Consider the following 22,346-nt stretch of genomic DNA (forward strand, 5'->3'; position numbering starts at 1 on the left):
TTCGGCTATAAACTTTTCATACAAAAACTATTTTGGTGGTAGATTGTGACCGGCACGCTACGCCTCTGGTAAGTACCTTTATGATTTAAACACGTTTATGATTTTCTAGTTTTAATTATTCAAACTCAATAAAGCAATGAAATTTATTGCAAAAGTTATCGAATTCTGTTTTCAATATTTCTATTGTTAATTTGTTATCACAGAATAACTTCCATGAAAATACTGCGGGCGAAAACACAAACCTACGTCACGGCGCCGTGATGCAAGTTTTCCGACGCCGTGACTTTCTCCGGCGCGGCGGCGACGTGGATAAATGTAAGTTTTTAATAATCTAATATTTATACGCGGCTAAGAATGTGTGTTTAGGTGATAATTTTAAGTAATTTACAGTAGGTAGGTAGGGGAGACCTAGAAGAGTTGTGATAGAGGAGAGTTGTGACAAAGACGATTTCTCCCTACCTACAACAGTTGTAGTCACAACTTACCTCGGTGATAGGAGAATTGTTACAGATGGAGTTGTCTTTTTTTTGTTGAATTTCTCAAAAACAGTAATATTTTGATAAATTTTGATAATTGTTTTAAAAAGGTAATGATAATATATTGACTCACAAAAGTCATAATTGTAAAATGTTTTTTTAGCGAGATATGCCCCTTAAAGTGAAAATTGTCACAACTCTCCCCTACCCCTACCTAATTGTAGTACTTCTACTACGTAGTGAGTAAACAAGTTAACAAGTTAGATTATTCAGTGTAAGTGTACTGATAGCCCTAATGCACTACAGCAATGTCTATTTCTCATTTTACGTAATTTAATTTATCCGTCCATTCTGCACATAACAATGACGTATTTTAATTTCGAAAAATCTTGGCTTCCAACACTAAGCATATTAACAAAATTTCGCGCGTCGTCGCTTTCGTTCAAATTTCCCTCTGACACGGATGTGGTGTCGTTTATTTAATATGCGCATACATAAAGGTCTTTGTGACTTTGTGAACCCAGCTACATGTGAAAATCGGCCGGTAACGTTGAAATTAACCCTAAATACTTCGGACATCGTGTTTAATGACTCATACGGGTATTTTAGTAAATTTCAGGTGATGTTAATGTTATTTTCAGTAGCTAAGCTAAGTAAACCTATAATTTTGCAGATTATGTATGTCTTAAAATAGACACGTCTCATTTTTTCATAACTAAAGTCATGTAAATAGCTATAATGTAGGTATAGGTAGGTATATATTTAATAGAGGTAAAAATAGTTTAGGTAAATCAAGATAAAAAAGCCTTAAGTACACTTCGAGAGGACTTTTGCGAAAAAACGCAAGCCTTAAAAGATTTTTATCTAAAAGTTGTGGTTGGGACGAGCGAACATCCGACGGCGAATTCAAACTAAATTGTGCCAACATTCGATTCATTCGGCTTTGAATCGTGAAATAAAATATGTGACCGTTGGCGCTTTTTTCCGAACAGATATTGTCGCAGTTCGTTGTGCAAAGAGTTCAGTTTTTGCTATATTCAGTTTTGAGTCATTCAATTAATCACTATACTAGGCTTTCGCTTTTTGGACCAACATTTGCCGGAACTTTCTGCTCTGTTGCACTTTAGTTTAGCTATTTTAATGTCCCGGCTGAATTTGGAACAGAGCAGAACTCTGCAACCGGGATATAGTGTTATTAGAATATATTTGGGCAGTTTCCAGCTACCAGTTCAACTTTGAACGAGGGCTAGATATTTTATATAGAGCATCTACGCTTAAATGTCTGAATGCGGTCGGCAGCCGTAAAGGCTGTAAATTCTCATTACATCTAGCTCGTTTCTGCCTGCGGCGCACCGTCAAACTATGCTAATTTAACATACATTCCCTGCCGGCTGTGCTTGGACGACTAGAACTTGAATATAATAAAAGTACACCGTACGCAAAGTATAACTAATACAAGGTTATTTCCGCTTAACAATATTGAACGCAAATCGCTTTTACATTTATGGATCTACGAGCTTTTGCCCACGGCTTCGCTCGCGTTACGAAGTAATATTTTCATCCCCTATTTTATCCCCTTGGGGGTAGAATTGATCAACATCCTTTCTTAGCGGATGGCTACGTCATAACATCTACCTGCATGCCAAATTTCAGCCCGATCCGTACAGTGGTTTGGGCTGTGCGTTGATAGATCACTATGTCAGTTCATCATCTTTGAGTTATATATATTTAGATTAGACAAAAATATATTTTCTTTCGTAATACTGAATACTATTGTGAATTATATTGTTATTAAAACCACTTATGAAGTTTAATATTACATAATTAATTTCCACTACAGATGCTATAGTGGATAAGTGTATTATAAGATAATTAATTTCTGAAAGCTTTATCGATAAACATGTGTGGAGATGGTATCTCCACACTAATTGCGTTTGTGCAGATCAATCAACCTTAAGAAATGGAAATCCTTAATAAGTAGGTAAACGTTATAATAAGACTCTGCAGATTCTCAATTTACTTAAATAGAGCTTTTGTATTTTATTTTAATTGACATTTTATTTAAGTACAATTAAGTCAACACGAATAGCATTAAATCTTTCTTATGTTTGCGTGCTTTGAATGGTTTCTAAATGGTGTTAACGTGGACATATTTTTCAGATTCCATAAAAACAGTTAGCATCAAATAACATCTTAACTAAAATATTTTACGTGAAGAAAATACCTATCTAATTGCGCCCCCAATTGAGTGCTAACATCGAGCCTCTAATTGTTCGTTTAACAATTAATGACTCAGTCCGCCTATGCATTAATAAATAAATTAAACGGCCCAGTGCGCGGACCAAACAGAATTACAGAATTAAAACTTTCCGGGAGGTTTCACCTAAATCACGGCCGCTGATTTATATTTTACGCACCTTTCCGACCTCGAGACCGATTCGTGGTCGCGTGTGCCGCGAGCCACGCACCACCGTATATGCTAATGTGTTGAAAGGGCGAATAAGTGTTGCTTTATTTATAATGCTACTAATGCTACTATTTAAGATGATATATCGATATCTGCATAAAACAAAATCTGCATAAAACATTGAAGTGTCTAACTAGGATTTGATAATACCTTATGGCTTTTCTCTAATTTCGTAAGCTTATTTGTTACTAGCTGACCCGGCAAACTTTGTACCGCCTAAAAATATATTTATCAAATATATTTCATATAAAATATAGCCTATGTTACTCGTGGATAATGTAGCTTTCGAATGGTGAAAGAATTTTTAAAATCGGTCCAGTAGTTTTTGAGCCTATTCATTACAATCAAACAAACAAACAAAGTTTCCTCTTTATAATATTAGTGTAGATAACGCATGATTGTACAATATTATGAAATAAAAAACAGGATTTCATTTTTTACTGCACAGGCAAAGGTTTCATTGTAATTAGATACTAGTGTACACATAAATATAGTTTATGGTCAAAATTCAATAATTATTAGAGAAAATTTGAGGATTTTTAAATTGATAACGCTTAGGCTCGTCAACGCGACACAAAAAGTATATTGTTATTAAAACAAGTAAAAAATGTTTTTCAACTGTTATGTCTTAAAGCTCTTATATAGGTACTAGCGACAGCCCGACGACCACCGCCGACTGTCGCTGAGCGTCGGAGGCGGTCGCCAAGATGGACATTAGTATTTTCATATAAAGATTAGAATTATTTGTATTATAGTACAATCATATTTATACCACTAATAAAGACGTTATTAGTAGTATATCTATAAGTACAATGAATGTTGTCAAAACCTTACCAACAATACAAATAGGGATTACTACGTTAGTATCGGGGACTATTTGTTAATAATAACACCTATATAGGTTACATGGTTTGTGTGTTATTGTAGACCTTCGTAAATGTCACTCTGCTAATTTTATAATCACCCTTTAAAGGTCAGGGTTGGATAGGGATTTAGGAGTATCAAGCGAGATGGATATTTTTATCCCTGCAAATGTCAGAGCTGTGGTCTGTGGTACTTTTAATTTTATAGCGTAAATTGGCTTCAAAAACATTTATAATGTCATGGTTAAATGTCGTTTGATATAATTATGTCATTCCAAACGACCTTAGTACAATAAAGGATAAAATGCCAAATTCCTTGATACAGGTAGATATAAAGAAGGTTAAGGTTGAAAGGTATTAGAACCATTATTCTACCGGGGAAGTGCCACCGCTATTCTATTTCTGCCTTTTGGTAGAGCGATGTGGATGCCAGCTAACTTATATGAATATCGTCACTGGAAAGCTAAAAGTCTAACACGCAAAGCGATCCCTTTATGTACTTTTAGCCTTTCAAGTGATGATATGATGCGACTATTAGTCCTCAGAATTATCAACGCATTTATGATAGACATCAGGTAGAACCCTTGTTCTACTTAATTATATTAAATAGGTTTTTCTTATAATATAAGAGTAGCAGACGAGCATGCAGTCCACCTGATGATAAGTGGCTACTGCCGCCCATGGATATCTGTAATCAACCCCAGATAGGATTAGATATTCCTACCTGAGGTCGGCCACAGATGCGCCGCTACCCCTGAGGACTAAGCTGAAACGCCTCGGAAAAGTCTGTCTCCCTTACCACACCCTTCAAACCGGAACACAGCAGCGCCTAACGCTGCTGTTATTAGGTAGAAATAGGTGTGGCGGTGGTGCCGCCGGAGTCGAACCACAAAGGGTTCTATCACCTTCATAAAGATGAAGGTTAAAGATGTCTATGAGCGGTAGGGACCACTTACTAGACTGCATGCTCGTTTGCTACTTAATCTTTAAAAAGTAAAAAAGTTCTTAGTAATAAAACTTAATTTTGAAATATAAATAAGCAACGCATACTCATACATTGTAATTTGTATTGCTTCGCTAATAAACACTTCCCTCTCGTATCAATCCTCATGAATGTGTAATGTGCCTACGTCTCAATTACCTTGCTGACTGAGATAGATTCATTCTATCATGGATTCCCAAATTAGAGGCTTGCCAGATACTTTGATAGCATTTTCCCAATTTTTTTGCAATTTACAAAATTATGAAAAAAATAATCCAACATTAATTTAGTGTAGATATGACATCTTTTAGATTCGGTAGGACTTATTATTTAAAGATATCGGCTTTATTCACTTACATACAAAAACATCCATACAATGAAACATGTAAAAATAACGCTGAGGTCCCTGTTCCGACCACCACAAAATGATAATAACATTACAAAATGATAATACATTCTGCCATTTAATTCCTATCTGTTAGTTCTAATTCTGCTATTTTATTCCTAAAGAAAAGAAATTATATATACCTAGACTGGGTAGTCTAGGTATATATAATAAAGAAATTATATATACATAGACTAGGTAGTCTAATTTCTTTTCTCCCTTCATTAGTTGTTAGACAACACACAGGCAACACTCACGTAATTATAAGACGACAGTTACATTATGCGTATGTAATCTCTACCTACTCGTAGTCTATGAATATCTTATTAGGTATGCATCGCTCTAATATCTCACGTCTTGATAGCATTTTAATTGAAGTCAACTAGGGAATCTTCGCCAAAGCTTGTTTGTTCCGTTTGAGAAGTAATTGATATACAAGTCGAGTTCATATCTAATCTGAGTTCTATTTGACTTATCTAGCCTGTAACTCTGCTTAATTTGAAGACTTTAAAAAGTTTTGAAGGTGGTAGAACCCGTTGTGGTTCGTCTCCGGCGGCATCACCACCACACATAACAAGCAACACTAATAACAGCAGTGTTAAGCCCTGCTGTGTTCCGGTTTGAAGGGTGTGGTAAGGGAGACAGACTTTTCCGAGGCGTTCCAGCTTAGTCCTCAGGGGTAGCGGCGCGTCTGTGGCCGATCTCAGGTAGGAATACCTAATCCTATCTGGGGTGATTACAGATGTCCATGGGCGGCAGTAGCCACGCCACTTACCATCACGTGGACTGCATGTTCGTCTGCTACTCTTATATTATAAAAAAAAGAACAAAAAAAACTTTGTTTTCCTTTTTACCCGACTGCCAAGGAAGGGTTATGTTTTTCGCGCGTATCTTGTATGTTTGTCTTTCTTTATTACCCGACTGCCAAGGAAGGGTTATGTTTTTCGCGCGTATCTTGTATGTTTGTCTTTCTTTATTTGATCCGATCTAACAAACGGCTGGATGAATTTTAACAGTTAAGGTGTCATTATATTTGTCTCAATGACCCGAGTGTCCTTAGATAGGTGTTAGTTAAAAAAAAACAAAATGGCGGATTTTTGGCGCGAAATAGTAAGACATGTAAAAAACAAAGTTAACAGAACCTATCGAGTAGGGTATCAAATGAAAGGAAATTAAACGAAGATTATAAAAACATATTTGCATATATATAAAACAGCAAGGTGACTGACTGACTGACTAACTAAATGACTTTTTCATTTTTCAGAAATCAACGTACAGCCTAAACTAAGGACCTTACACTTTTGAAATTTTACACAAAGGTTCTCTATATAGCGTGAATCAGCACTAAGAAAGGCTTTTTGTAAATTCTACCCTTAAGAGGGTAAAAAAGGGGAAAACAGTTTTTTTGAAATCCTTTAATTTTGAAGCAACTACTATAAAATTTTGTATTTGGCTTTCTGGATAGGAACAAGGACGCACTTATTTATCCCCATCCGAAAAGTCAACCCCGTAGAGCGTAAATTAAGGGTTAAAAGTTAATTTGAACAACCGTCAATTTTGAAGCAAACACTATGAAATTTTGTATCAGACTTGTTGGATAAAAATAATGAAATGCCTATTTCACTGCTTTTGGAAATTCTACTTCAGCCTTTTTGGGTCAGTCGGGTTTTTGATTTTTTAAATTAATTATTATGTTCGGTGTACTAAAAGTAGCAATCGATATAATACAGCCCACCTGATGGTAACTTGACTAACTTAAGTAAGTAACGTAATTTCGAAGGCCTGTCAAGAATATTTCAATATTCGTAAAATACTTTTTTCTGTCTACTTGTACTGGCGTTCCATCGCAAGAAACCTTCATAAAACTTTCATTTGGTAGAGTGTCAATGCGTATATGTTAGGAAATAAAAAAGCGTCAGAAAGATGTTGTTTTCAGATAAAAGTGTGGTTTTACGCTACGGTCTCATCTCGAGATACGCCTCCCCATTTTTTCCTTCAAAAAGGTTTGAATCAAACTAAGTTTAATCAATTTTCAAAGTTATGTAATATACTAATTCTCGTCTTTTGTTTAACATATTATTTTGTATGTGGCAAAAAATGTTACAAAAATAGCAAATGTAGTTTTATTAGATGACATGTGAGACGTTATTTTATTACGAGCTTTTGTTTAATTTATATTTTGAAGTGAATAAGGTGTTCATCAATTTACCACCTTAAATAAAATAGTAAATGGCAAGAAAAACATTTAACTTATTACCCGAATGTCAAGGAAGGGTTATTTTTTCATTGCGTTAAGCATTCTTATTGTGTTTCTTTTTAAGATATACCTAGCAAGGTTTTTTTAATATAACAAAATTGTATAATCACACGATATTAATATTCATAATTGCTTTATTTTCACAAATCATCGCAGCGAAGAAAACAACATCTATAAGCAGCGCTCATTCGGCGTCCATTAGTGTCTCAGGATACGACGAGTCAATAAATCATCTCTCGGTTCCCCTCATCGATTCCATTGAATAGCGATTTATCCGGCGGGCGCTCGCTCGAGTTCCTGAGATACAAGTTAGGGATGGCGATTCCTTCCGAAAAAGATCGATTCTTAAATCGATTCGAATCAAAGTGCAATAGATCGATTCACAAAAAAATCGAGACCCAAAGAATCGATTCTCCAAAAATCAATCTTCAATCTTTTTCAGCTAAAAAAGGTCACGAGGACCAAACGAGCGAAAAAATGTCTATAACATATTAAACCAACTTGGAAAAAGACGACTTTCGATTTTCTAGGATTAAAAGTCGATTCAATGAATCGATCCATTACTGGAGATAGATTAAAATAAGCGATTTTTCTGTCCAAAAGATCGATTCTTCGATTAATCGATCTCAGATCGCCATCCCTAAGTTACAAGTAGGCGTTGCTCTGAAAAACACTCGCTTTCATATTATTTGGTTTTATTTCGTTGGGTTTATTAAGTTGGAGATATACAGGAGTTCTTATTAATTATTGGGTTTCCCTCTTTGCTTCTTTAGGCGCTTTAAGTAACTATTTATTTTTTGCGTTCATAACCAATAGGTTATAGCGTGAGATAGTTGTAACGGCAGGAAGTAATGAAAAACCGTATTATATAAAAATAAAAAATAAAATAAAAATTCATTAATTTAAGAAAAATCCTTAAAACTAGTATCGTAGTTTTTTTATATTCATTTTAATTGCTTAAATTTTCTTTGTTACTTAATAAAATAAATACTTCTTATATTAAACTATCTACACGACATTATTAAATCATAAATAACACAACGCAGCAGTACAAACTATCCCAAAATAATACAATTTTAAAATTAGATTCCTTGTGATCTTAGATCAAACTTTCGTTCCTTGTTTTAAAATGTATTTAAAGGTGTTCATGTCATATGTAACCTAACTTGCTTGTAATTCTGTGGTAATGGGGGTAGGTAAGTAGGCGGTAGCTTACCTCATTTTCTAATGCGATAAGAATACCTACGAGCCTGTAAACAGTGCTTACTCAGCGTCAAACATCTTCAGTAGCGGAGTCAATAAATCATTTCAGTTTCCCTCGTCGATTCCACTGAATAGCGATTTACCCACAAGACGTTTTATTTTGTAACTCAAGAATCGTCAAGTGTTCAATACGAGCGCCCCTGGAAAATGAAACTAGCTTTTATTTCAACGTACGGATAATGTGTACTTGATAAGTAAGGACTTATATAACACTAGCTGACCCGGCAAACGTTGTGTTGCCGTATAAATAAAAAAAAAATGTTAAGGGTGAAAAACCCTTATCACTTAGGGATATGAAAAATAGATAGTAGCCGGTTCTCAGAATACCTACTGAATATGCATATAAAATTTGGTGAACATCGGTAAAGCCGTTTCGGAGGAGTAGGTACGGTAATTAAAATAGTGACACGAGAATGTTATATATAAGATTATATTTTTGGTTTTGAGATAAGCAACTTCATGATTTGATCCAAGAGTAGGCAGAAGTTTAATGGCCGTCATCTTAACTATTTTTTTGCCTTCTAAAGTTAAAAATATGTCAATTTTTCTATGTATGTGTTATGTCGATATAGTTTTGTCCAAGTAAGTAGGTACATACAGTACAAGCACAAATAAATAATATTAAGAACATACATTCCATTTACCCGAATTCAAAATTACTTAATATACGGTGGTACCTACGTATTTTCTTGTTTTAAGCTCCTTAATTTATATAGTTCTAAGGTGGTAGAACCCTTTGTGGTTTGACTCCGGCGTCACCACCGCCACACCTATTTCTGCCTTATAACAGCAGTGTGTAAAAATACCTATATTATATAACATGGTAGATAGAATTTAGATTCAATATGCGGTAAACTCGAAGATTCAATAAAAAACGAGGATTGTATAGGATACGCTCGCGTTCAGTGCGCCTTAGGGATCGCTTAGGTACTACTTTAGTACCTTAAGGCGGAACCATAACTGGAAGATTAAATAGAATTACTTATATTTATAATATACATTGAACAAAAATTGTTTGTTTCAAGAATAAGTGAATATTTTATCGGATATGCCAAAACGCTACTAATCGCCTGACAGCAATCCTATCTATTATGCAAAGGTTCTGGGTACGATTCTCGACTAGAAGCACCTCGTGACAAATTTAAATTTTATTGTGGATCTGGATATTTGTGTATTTATTTGTGTGGTATCCGTGAGAAATGCACTTAGTAGTAGTAGTAGGTATTTGTGTGGTATCCATGACGTAGAGTATCATAAAGTGAATCTAAATTCACAGAAAACTACTTTTAAAAAATCGTAGCTTAGGAATTATTTCTCAGAAAATTGGTGTCAGGATCTTTTAATGGGATCTTAAAATATATAAAAAGTTAATTTTTTTTATGAAAAAATGCCTAGAGAATATAATGAAACACATATAAATATTTATTATCGAGTATAAATTTTAGCTTCAATAGCATTTTGCGAGGAACTTGAAGATTCGATCAGAAGCAAGCACTGTATCGGATACGCTCCCGCGTACATTGTGCCTTAGGGACCACTTAAGCACTAGGCCGTTATCTTGGTACCTACCTGAATTAGATTACGTAAGATGTATATCTTCTTCTAAATATATATAACTCAAAGGAGACTGACTGACATAGTGATCTATCAACGCACAGCCCAAACCACTGAAATCGGGCTGAAATTTGGCATGCAGGTAGATGTTATGACGTAGGCATCCGCTAAGAAAGGATTTTGATCAATTCTACCCCCAAGGGGATAAAATAGGGGATGAAAATATTACTTCGTAACGCGAGCGAAGCCGCGGGCAAAAGCGCGTTAGTTTATAAACTAATTAGCAAAAAACTGGTATTAGAGTGATTTATGGAATAGAATATGAAATTTTTACAATGTAAAATTATTTTCTTGTATTAAAGGGTTTTATAGATATATTTAATGAAAAATGATCGAAACAGGTAATTTCTTATTATCGAGTATAAATTTCAGCTTCAATAGCATTTTGCGAGGAACTTGAAGATTCGATCAGAAGCAAGCACTGTATCGGATACGCTCCCGCGTACATTGTACCTCAGGGACCACTTGAGCACTAGGCCGTTACCTTGGTACCTACCTGAATTAGATTACGTAAGATGTATATTTATAATATTCATCGAATACATATTGTATCACTAGCGAACAATATTAAAGACAGGACTCATGGTTTATCTTTTAATCTTAACGTAAACAAGCAATTTCGACGAGATTTCTACTATTAGAAGCAGATTGAAATTGACTTCTATAATTGTATTGATTTATTGATTAATTACAAATTAGGGTAATAGCGGTAAATAGCGTTGATTTTCGCAGATTTTAAACATCTGTTATCAAAATAGGACAGGAGGACTACCCGATTTAAATCTAACTAACTGATTTACAAATTTGAGCAACGTCTACCACTGTCGGTCATTAGATGGGTAATCGCTAAGGGCGTAATTGAATACGTGCTTCTGTTTTCCGTACACTAATTGTTTACTATTGTCGGAGATCATACCAATAGTTCAAGAAGATCAGTTAGGGATAGGTTATCAATCGGTACTTCCCACCAGTCCCCACTGAAGTAGAGTGGAAGAGTAGATCCTTCTACTCTATAGCATTCCTTTCCCACCTTCTTAGTTGCAATAAAAGACTTATACCCAGCCATAGGCCTAACTTAGTTGATCACAAATGCGTTGGCACTTACAGCTCATTTAAATTAGGTACCTATGTACCTACTATATAAGCCATATGGAATATGTCGGCGATATGCCACTACCGCACTTTATTAATAAACTGAACGAAACGACTTTAATATGAGAATCACTTTTATTCACTTTTATTTACAATTCGGGCAGAGTAACGGCTTACACGACTGATTAAATGTGAATGAACCACGCTCTACCAGCGCGTGGACTTAAATACTACTCGAGTGACAAACAGCCTATGAACTACCCTCTCACATCACTTGTTTTGTTATAACAAGTGACGTGATTCACAATAATTTAACTATTAATAAAATAACATTACATTGAAAATATTGTTTTAAAAATACTAGAATAAATATTTTAATATTATTATAATTTATATAATTTATTTGGTATGACTAACAAAGTGTTTGAAGTACTACCGGAAGTCGTCCATATTTTAATCTAAATATTAATTCCACATTGATAATCAAAATTAACATGATAAAAAATAATATTATATATTATAAAATGCTTCACCGCACATAAATACCTAGAACTTAGGTATGTATTTCGATGCCATAAACATTGTTGTATGAATGCAATGTAATATTTAGATGTAAACTTAGATCGCTGGCGGATATGGGATTGTATCGAATATGCATAGCCCGTTTACATTCGCGCTGTGCCCTGGGGATGCTTTGCACTAGAAAAATTTCCAAATTGTATTTCATTTTGTGCTCGTGTTGTACGCCAACGCTTTAAATCCAATGAACGTTCGATTTTAGGCATAAAAATTCAGCACGTTAACTAAGAAATGAAATACGTAAAAGTGTTACTGTAACCTCGCAAAAGGATTTTTTTCGCTTAGGGCTCTTATTAACAAAGAAGGAAAATAATTTATAAATTGACTATAACTTTACCTTAAACGTCTTTTTTTAGGGCTGTTACTTTAACACATACAAAATTATCTCTGGATTACCTAGATTGTGTGCTTTTTATTCGGGTAGATTGACTTAGATACATAGATATATGATGACTTACATAGGTAGATTATAAAGCGGTCATCTGAAGGTGGTAGAACCCTTCGTGGTTCGACTCCGGCGGAACCACCGCCACACCTATTTCTACCTAATAACAGCAGTGTTAGGCACTGCTGTGTTCCGGTTTGAAGGGTGTGGTAAGGGAGACAGACTTTTCCGAGGCGTTCCAGCTTAGTCCTCAGGGGTAGCGGCGCGTCTGTGGCCGACCTCAGGTAGGCATATCTAATCCTATCTGGGGTTGATTACAGATGTCCATGGGCGGCAGTAGTCACTTACCATCAGGTGGACTGCATGCTCGTCTGCTACTCTTATATTATAAAAAAAAAATTAAGTCCGCAGGGGTGACAAATCATCTGTGATCGGTGGAGCTCGTTACAAATGTCAACGGCAGCACTCGTCACTTGCCATAAGGGGGACTTTATTCTTGTTTGCTACTTCTAAAAAAAGGAGGTATCTAATTTATTAATTTAATATCAGACAATTTGATGTACAAACAAAATACCTATATAAGTATGAATAGAACTCCTAGCTACATATCGAAAATAAAATTCTCAAAGAAACATAATTCATCACAACGGTTAGATAATCATAACGGCTGTATATTTTACACAGAAAATACCTATAATAAGAGCAGAGTACGTATCAGAAATCCACAATAAAACAATTTTAGTACAAATCGTCGTATTAGGGATATTGAATGGCTACGTAGGTGCCTAAATGTAAAGAATTTATTTCGCGGCCGAGCAAAGCACACACACACATCGATCAAGCGTATCGCGTAATCGAATCTGTTCCCACGCATTACTTAGTTTTGAAGTTGGTTCTCGGTGGAGCATGATAGATCTTCACACGTCGCTTTTAATCTTGTTTGTTTTGCAAAAAAATATTACAGAGGGTATGTGTTTTCATCTTATGTTAAGTCTCATGGATGATTTAGGTGATTTACCTAAACTAGACCTGAGACAGATAGCCCGTAACGATTAAAATGATTAATTTATACTATTTTTATTAGCCATTTTCCAACTGTAATTTCTTGTTATGTTAACCAAATATATGTATTACCTACCTATACGTATCTACCTATGATTGTAATAGCTTAAATACCTAGAACATGTCAGCACGAGATTTGTATTAAAAATTAAAATTCAGAGAAAAGCAGCGCGTATATTAGGAATCGATTTTGATCTTCTTTCTTTTATGTTATACCTACCTCCAATATATTGACATTGTAATTAAAAGGGAACATTAGTAACGCAGTTATCTAATCTATGTAAGTAGGTATACCTAAGCATTTTGTGTAAAAAAGTCTCATATGATTTTGCATCCGTGCCAAACGCACATCAAATAGCTCATGAAGTTATTACAACTTTAAAAATCTACCCATAAAGGTTTGTATATTACTCAAGATTTTTACGATTAACTGCGGTAGGTAAGTGAGCATTTATGAACTAAATTTACGACATGAACGTCGTCTTTAAATCAAAAGAAAAATATTTGCGGCGGTGATATTAAAAAGTTTCAGCCGAGAACGTTCCCGTATAATAGCGCAGAATATATTTTGGCTTTATTTCTATGAATTATAGAGTGAGCGCTTAGTAAGAATCTTTTGTGATACCTTTCAGCACGTTTTATTATCTTTTGTCTCATCCGTAAGGAAGTGTAAGAAATTCTAAGTAGGTACAATGTACCTATACAGTTTTGCTCGGTACAATATCACCATTAAATTTAATGATATTTAAGTACCATTTAGTTATTATTCTGTACCATATTATACGTATGGATGTAAAAAAAGTAAAAAACCGTAAAAACGAAACGTTGATGGAAATTAACCTTATAGTTTCCATTTATTTTATTCAAATTGCTCGCTTTTATGTGACAATATTACTAAACTGGTCGCATTTTCATTTTCCAAAGTCGTTGGCATTGCGTCGAAATTGTTTTGCAATATAATTACCGAGGACAATTGCGCCGGAATCGGGCCCCAGTGTTTCGATTTACATTTAGAATGGGACAATTTGTCCCACATCCGGTGGCGGGTACTTCGTTTAATTTCACTCAAACATGCCTTTTGAATAAGTGTTATTGTTCGGTATATTGTCGTATTATGAGATTATGTCTACATATTTTGAAGTCAACGCGCAGTTACTTAACCGAATTTACAAAGGAAGAAGTCGGTGTAATGGTTGTAGTCAGCGCCAAAGTGCTAGTCCGCTCTGCAGTTGTTACGAGTAGGTGTAGTCAGACAATTTGGTATGCCGGTATATTCATTTCTATATTCAGAGCGGACTAGCAGTTTTACGCGGACTATACCTACTTATTATGTCACGATAATTAATATCATGATAATATTATTGTAATAAAATTACATAGGTAAATTTACACAGGCATTTATTACAACGTTGAATGGCTAAAAGCAAGTATTGGTAGACAGTGTTTCAATTTACATTTGAAACGGAATAATTTGTATAGGGTCTATTGTAAACTAAAACTACATTTAATTTTATTTTCATTCGGAAATGTTATTTGGCTGAATGTTAGGCGGGCTATAAATGGTTCGAATCAGAATGTTTAACATTTTTTATCTGTGTTGTATAAAGGAATAAAAAAATGTGAGCCGTCACGGGACGCCTGGCAGATGTGAAACATCGACATTATTTTGTAAAAGTAATACGCAGAAAAGAACATATTGTGATAGGAACTAAATATGTCATAATGATAAAATAAAATATTACGATTTTTTTCCAGATAACGATGACTATTTATTGAATTCGATTGCGCATGGCGACGCGTCGCCACACCGTACACACTACTGCATATAGACTGTATATATATACCATAGTATAGCGTCGCCACGCCAGAAATCGGTTTTACGTGCGGCTATAGATGTTTCACATCAAAATATTTCTTGTATTATATTTCCACCTAAACATTCGTTTCGTAAGCTTGCACACGAGCGATACGCCGATAGGAGTTGGAGATTTTTTGCGACTGGCAGTGCCTGCCGTCAGCGTCCGACCATGGTGAAGCATGCTAAGCGTCGCAAAAGGTCGCCGACTGTCGCCAGCAATCGTTGCTGAATGTAGATCATGTGGTACCTCCCTAATATTGATTACAATTTATATGACAAGGAAATTAATTGGATAATTGTAATGCGATACGTGTGAAAATACAGCAATAGGTATGTGATGATTTCAAAGGAATCAATTCGTTTGTCAAAAGTACAATTTGAATTTGGAAAGCAAACATCAACTCTTCAGCCTTTGTTCAGTTGTCATAGAAACTTCGAGTATGTACGTTAAAAGCGCTCGTATTGAAAGTTATTGTTATTTAGCTCTTTTTGGGGCTTTTTAGGGCTCTTTGTACGATGGAAATAGTTTCGATATAACAATAGCGACATGTACGGATTTCTATTGTTTTATTTTCAGTGAATGCAAACTGTAAAAACGTGAATGCGAAAGGTCTAATTTTTTTTTATATTAGGCATACTCTATCAAGGTATACAGTGAAGGTAATAGGTACCAATCGTCGAAAGGTAATAGTACCTTTGGATGTACTTGCTTATTACGTATCTATTAAAAATAACGTTCAATATCAACTTTAAATTTTAAGTTTGACCCGCGTAGGTCACCATACCGGTCTGACGCGCAGAGGGTCCCGGGTTCGATTTGTCTCTGTGTGTGTCCATAGCACCCATGACACAGGGAATCCTACTGTGGGGCTGTGAGTGTAGAAAGTGTTTTTTTTTAAAGAAGAAAGTATCCACTAAAACTACCCTCCGTAGTGGAGCAAAAATGTTAATAATCTAAATGGAAACAGAAATAAATTGTATAATTATATTTCGTATATTTCTTTTCTTAAATAAATGTTAAAAAGGGTACATAAGATAAATGGGAAATAAAAGTAACAAGTATATTTCACTAAAGATCTTTATTTATTATTCTTATATTACAAATAACATTATTTACAGCGTAAATTACATGTATTATTACATTTTCTTAAACATAAACAGTATATTATACAACTTTAGGTTATGAATTAGTTTTTATCATAATCTATATTGCATAGTAATACTTCACTATTCGAATCGCATAAATTATACCAAGAAACCAGTTTGTGTCAGAGTTTAATATAAATATTAAATATTTAAAGCTGTGAATTGCAAGTAACATTTTAATTACGATAATAGATATCTATCTACAAAACCATAACTGTACAATGAAACGTAACTAGCGAAATTGAAAGTAAATTATTATAATGCAACCAAATTTAGAAGATTAGGAGGTATAGGCGTTTTTGGATCTTCTACGAGTGTTCGCAATAATTCTCCCATTTTTGATAAAATATATTTGTTATATGCAATAATGTTGTTCCTATGGACAAGTTATACTATAGTAAATGATGATGATAGTAAATGGCTATTACATCATTGTAATTATAAAATAAATTACCCAAAATTGAGACATTTAATAATGGTTGCGTTCCTAAGTTCCTATTTCAGAAAATTAAACTTGAACGTCTTAAGTCAAACTTTACATCATTTTTTTTATATTTTTTTAAATAATAATAGTTTAAATTGCTTTATTTTAATGAAAAGGGTTTAGTGATGAATTCATAGTAGGTAAATCTATGAGTTTAGTTGTGGGTACTTAAAAATTGCCACCAAGAAATCAGAGGTTATGAAATAACTAGTAATACTGCATGTGACAAACAGTTTATATACATTTTTGACCAACGTATTAAATATATAGAAGAAGCTAGTACATGCGTGTATTATTATTTTATTAGTTGAAAAATATTGGCGACGTTTTTAATAGCAGTGGTAGAAAATATCCTTTTTAAGATTATGTATATCACGTGAAACGGAACTAATAGAATCAGTCCCTGTCCATCAGACTGTCACAGCCAATTTACCTTCAAACTTTTAATACTGAACGAAAAAATGTATGACGGTACTGATAAAGTTATTCATGAGATTCAGATGTATAGCATAAAGTAACTAACTCTACATATTGTGTAGGTTTTCAGCAGAAAATTAGAATATAAAAAAGTATATAACTGATTGAGATTATTAATATAAAATAATTAGAATAGCCTTTTGAAGAAAAACAGACGAGTTAAGTGACTGTAAAACTAAGATGTCTGTGATTTTTTGAAAATACTACAGAGGTTAATCTTGAAGCACATTTTAAGAATACTATGTTACAGCGTAGTAAATACCTCGAAATAAAGATTGAATTCACTCGCACTCAAAAAATCACTGTTGAATGGTTAAATTCAACTCATTGATCAGAATAAAACTTAAAATAGTTCAGCTAAAGGTAAAAAGAGCTATTCCATTTCAAGCTGATTAAAGGTCCATTAAAACTCGTAATTATGTAAAGGATCTTGAATATAGATCCACTTTGAGGCGATTTTAAATTCAGTTCAGAAATTACTTCGTTTTTGGATTTGTGCGAGCTCTCATTATTGAATTTGCCTTAATGTTTTGAAGTCATGTATATATGTAATTTTTATAAGATTGAATATAAAGGGTTCTTTTAATACAATACCATATGTAGTGTAAAGTGTAATTAGAATATCTGTATAGATAATTCTTGTCAATATAACATACAGCTTAGAAGTTAATATTTTTATAACATTGTTATAAATCTTTCAAATATTCTACATAGGGTTTGTCGCTCACTAACAATTGAGTTTTTTAGTCACATTATTTCTTTATTTTTAATTTGTCCTTGAATTTTTAGTGCAGTCAATAGCCTATGCAGTCCATATTACTCCATATGACTTGTGACCATGTTTTATACCATAGTACTAACAGTATCGTCATAAAAGCCCCAAAAATAGACAATGCCTCTATTTTTAGCGAAGAATTTATTTAAGAGAATAAATAAAATAGTACGCGGGAACAATAATGCGAAATAATGGCCGTCCGTAGGTAAATAACTACAATAAAAATGATAAATCGAGGTATTCACATATATAAGTAATTGATACACATTCAACTCTGAGCACACTGGCGGTAATAAAAACGTCAAAGGTGCAGTTTATTTACAAAATATGAAACAACCATTGGCATTACATTAATTATGTTCATACGTTGTACATTATGGTGAAGGTTTTGGTTTAATTAATAAACTGACAGACAATAAACTGTGTCGATGTATAAATGTTTTTCAAACCTTTTGAAATGATATAAAATATAAAATTTACACTAATGTACTATTTTATAATTTTTAATGCACCATTTAAATACTCGTCAAGTATCGACGAATAGGCGCACTTAGTAGTATGTAAATGACTTGTGCATTCGGTAAACGCCAAGAATATTCGCATGTTTGTCGCTATGTATTTTTTTTGGCGCGAATGAAATTATTATGTGTATTCATGTGCTTACACATTCGGTACTCTTTGGCGCATTATCGTTGATATTATGTATTGTGGTGTTCCGATAATCTAAATGAGACTTAAAAAGAACATCAATTTTAAATACCTCATACTTCTACCGTTTCGTTTGGAACATAGACTTAGAATTTTTTCATGGTTTGGAAGACAATAATTATTTACCCAGCTTATATGTCCGTCAGTTAATAAAGAATTGTTGAAGATTACAATATTCACTAACAATATATTTGTAATACTCGTATATACACGGCACATACTTTGTAAAATTAACGTTAAAATAAGCAAACCAAACTCATTCGTGTGGGTCAGTGTATTTACATACTTATCTACAATAATATAAGGTACGCGTCACCGTTTCGGTAGTATAAAATATATACAAAGGATTAAATGTAGCCAATTTTAAAAGTGGAAGCTTCTAGAGAGATTTTAGTGCAGTTCATTACTGAACAGTTCTCGTTAGCGAGAATACCCCGAAATGCAAAGTCGAAAAGGTTGGAAATCCAAGCTATTTAATTTGCCTGTAATTTCATTCGTAGGAATTGCGTAGCGATGTCTGTTGCATTCTCTTTATATTACGGTTTTAGCAGACAAGCTACTTTTGGGATCGGCGATTCGTTTTGGTGATTGCATTGCAACTGCAAGACGTATTACGACTTGCACGTTCTGTCGCGGATCGAAAATGCGCGTTTGGGCGACTTAATTGAATCTGTATCGCGTTTTCGCATCGAGCATTCAAATGAAGCTGCAACTAATGTTCTAACGTGTTTACGGCATAACGTTTAATCGCTGCACTTTGATGCTGAAAAGCAGCTAAATCATCGAAAGCCAGTTCTAAAAGTAGCACGTCTGCTATCGACCATAAAGCTTGTTGTACCCACTCTTACACAGCACCCTTTGCACATATTTCGACCGTACCAAAAACTGAATTTAAATACCTACAATTTACAAATTAAACTGTCTAAACCACTTTTCACCGACACTGTTGTTCGTTACTTTGTGTATTGGTATCGTTGTTCCAAATCACAAGCGTATCGCTCGTTATAAGTGCGCCAATATGTCGATTTCGGAAGGCGGTTGTGTGTGGGTGTCGTTGAGTGCGGGGGATCCCGACACCGTTACGATGACGGGTTGAGCGTCCGTGTGGACTATCGTGACGAGGTGTTCGTCCGGGTCCTTCTGCTCTGTAGGGGTGGGGAGGACTTCTATGGTGTCTTCGGCGTACTTGAGGTCGAGGGGCGTGAGTGACGGGAGGCTGTCGGTGACGGGCACCGGCGGGTCGGCCCGCGGCGCCCGGTACGACGGCGGACCGCTGTACTCGGAACCGCACCACGCCGCTCCGGTCGATCCTCTGTTGGATAAAATATAATTTTGTTAATAAATAACTTAAATCAATTAGATTAAAATCACTACGACAAAAGCGGATCTCTTTAAGACAGCGGATGTTTCAATTATGCCTACGCAGAGTATGAATAGTGAATACTTTCAATAATTGTATTGCATTGTGTGGGATCTGACCTGACTTCATCACTCACTCACTCAGAATAAAGTTATAAATGTTCTTATGTTTAAACCAACTTTCAAATGAAAATACAGTTTGGAAGAGCCATTGACAGAAATGTTAGTTACAAACAGATCATTATTATTAGGAAATTCATTATTCAAAAGCGTCAAGAAACAAAAATTAACTTAAAACTTAATAAAAATAATATTATACACCTAAAAACAAAAATTTTGTAGGATTATTTGTCCCCCATCCCAAGAAGTGTTTCATATGATATAACATTAATCTGACATTGACCTCAAACCAGATAAGAACACTAGAATTAACTAATAAAACCTAGTATTTACACTTAATCTAGACCTCACCTGACTAGACTGGCTGAATTGGATCTATACGTAGGAGGCGGCGACACGGCGGGCGCACTTCTGTCAAGTAGAAGTAACCTGCAAATGATATAATATTACATATCCGTCGTCAACCCATTACTCTCCCATTGTTGAGGTTGGGTCTCCTCTCAGAATAGGAGGAGGTTTAGGTTGGGTTAGGCTAGGCTAAAAATAAAAAACTTTTGCGAGTTACACTTTTGGGAGCTTTTTTCACAACTCACAGGAATTTTAGAGGTTTCTTCATTTATTTATTAAGCTATTGCATAGCTTTTATCGCGGGCTTTGAGCGCGGCGACCGAATCGAGAAATTCCGTAACGAAAATAAGTAACACCTTTCAACAACTCGGTTGCCTGGAGACATGATATCCAACTATCAAGTCTCCAGGCAACCGAGTTGTTGACTGTCAATAGAAAAATATGGATATAATTGAATAAAGTATTATTTTACATTCCTTATTTTCTATTTGATATTGGCGACGAGATGTCGAATGAACTAAAAAACAATAAGGAAATACGAGCCGCATTACGTGGGTTAATGAAACGAACCGAAAATTACATTTCGGGAATAGAAAAAATTGACATTGAAGAAGTAAATATACGACTGAATTCTTTACAAGAAAATTTGAACAAATTCTACGCGATTCAAGAAAAAATTGAATGGCTTACAGAAGAAGAAAATTTAGAAGAGGAAATAAAATACAGGTACGAATTTGAAGAAATATATACAAAGCTAAAAATTAAATTTTTGAATGTACAAAAAGAAAATAATCGGCTAATACCTGAATGTTCTTTTATATCAGCAAGAGCGGAAGTTTATTTGATAAACTGTTAACTGTCAAGGCACGCTTGAGACGTACACCTAATACAAAAGAGTTATCACCTTATCAGTTAATGTTCGGCAGAGAGGTAAGAACCTATATGCATGCCTTATTTAAGAAATCCGCCCCACTATCCAGATTACATTACAATGCACCGCCAACGCAGGAGTTCGGACAAGGTGATAAGGTACAAGTCCGCAGTTACACCAACCCAAGAGTTAAATGGGAGTTCGGAGTCGTCATCCGAAGATTAGGTAGACTCCATTATGAAGTCAGAACTGAAAATTGCATACTGGTGCGCCGTCACCTTGACCAAATGCTGCCGGCGCCCCTGGTGGTGTAAGTGAAAATAGCGGTGGAGGATTGTTGGATATCAAGTCTCCAGGCAACCGAGTTGTTGACTGTCAATAGAAAAATATGGATATAATTGAATAAAGTATTATTTTACATTCCTTATTATTTTATTTGATAACCTTAATTCGTCAACTTGAACACAGATGGCAGTAATACACATTTTTTTATAATCCGTGCAGAAATCTTAAAATTGCGTGAAGTATATTTTATATTCCCATTATAAAATTCAAAATTATATTACCATATTATCCAAATAATATGTTTTATCAACATAAGCTATGTTGAATTCTGGATTGATAAAATAACGTAAAAGTGTTTGTTATTTTTAAACGTACAATTACAACTGACAGACTTGACAGCACAAAATCAAAACGCCATTATGATTTATGGTACAAATAATTTGTGTACAAAGTGTTTTAAATATGAATAAACAAAGTGCATTTATTAATG

At 34.5% G+C, this 22,346-nt stretch overlaps 1 protein-coding gene across 1 annotated transcript in view; it reads right to left on the bottom strand.

The window, feature by feature from the left end:
- Positions 1–16,844: 16,844 nt before the first annotated feature.
- LOC140744315 (uncharacterized) overlaps positions 16,845–22,346 on the bottom strand; it is a 176,534-nt gene continuing 171,032 nt past the window's right edge. The window contains exons 5-6 of the mRNA XM_073075874.1: positions 20,704–20,781; positions 16,845–20,185 (exon numbers count right to left, since the gene is read on the bottom strand). Coding sequence (XP_072931975.1) covers positions 19,876–20,185; positions 20,704–20,781 — 388 coding nt within the window. The 3' untranslated portion in view covers positions 16,845–19,875. The remainder of the gene's footprint in view (positions 20,186–20,703; positions 20,782–22,346) is intronic.

Source organism: Epargyreus clarus, unplaced genomic scaffold (genome assembly GCF_041222505.1).
Source record: "Epargyreus clarus isolate Ecla_fem2 unplaced genomic scaffold, WU_Ecla_fem_2.2 ptg000008l, whole genome shotgun sequence".
In the NCBI taxonomy this organism is placed as follows: Eukaryota; Metazoa; Arthropoda; class Insecta; order Lepidoptera; family Hesperiidae; genus Epargyreus; species Epargyreus clarus.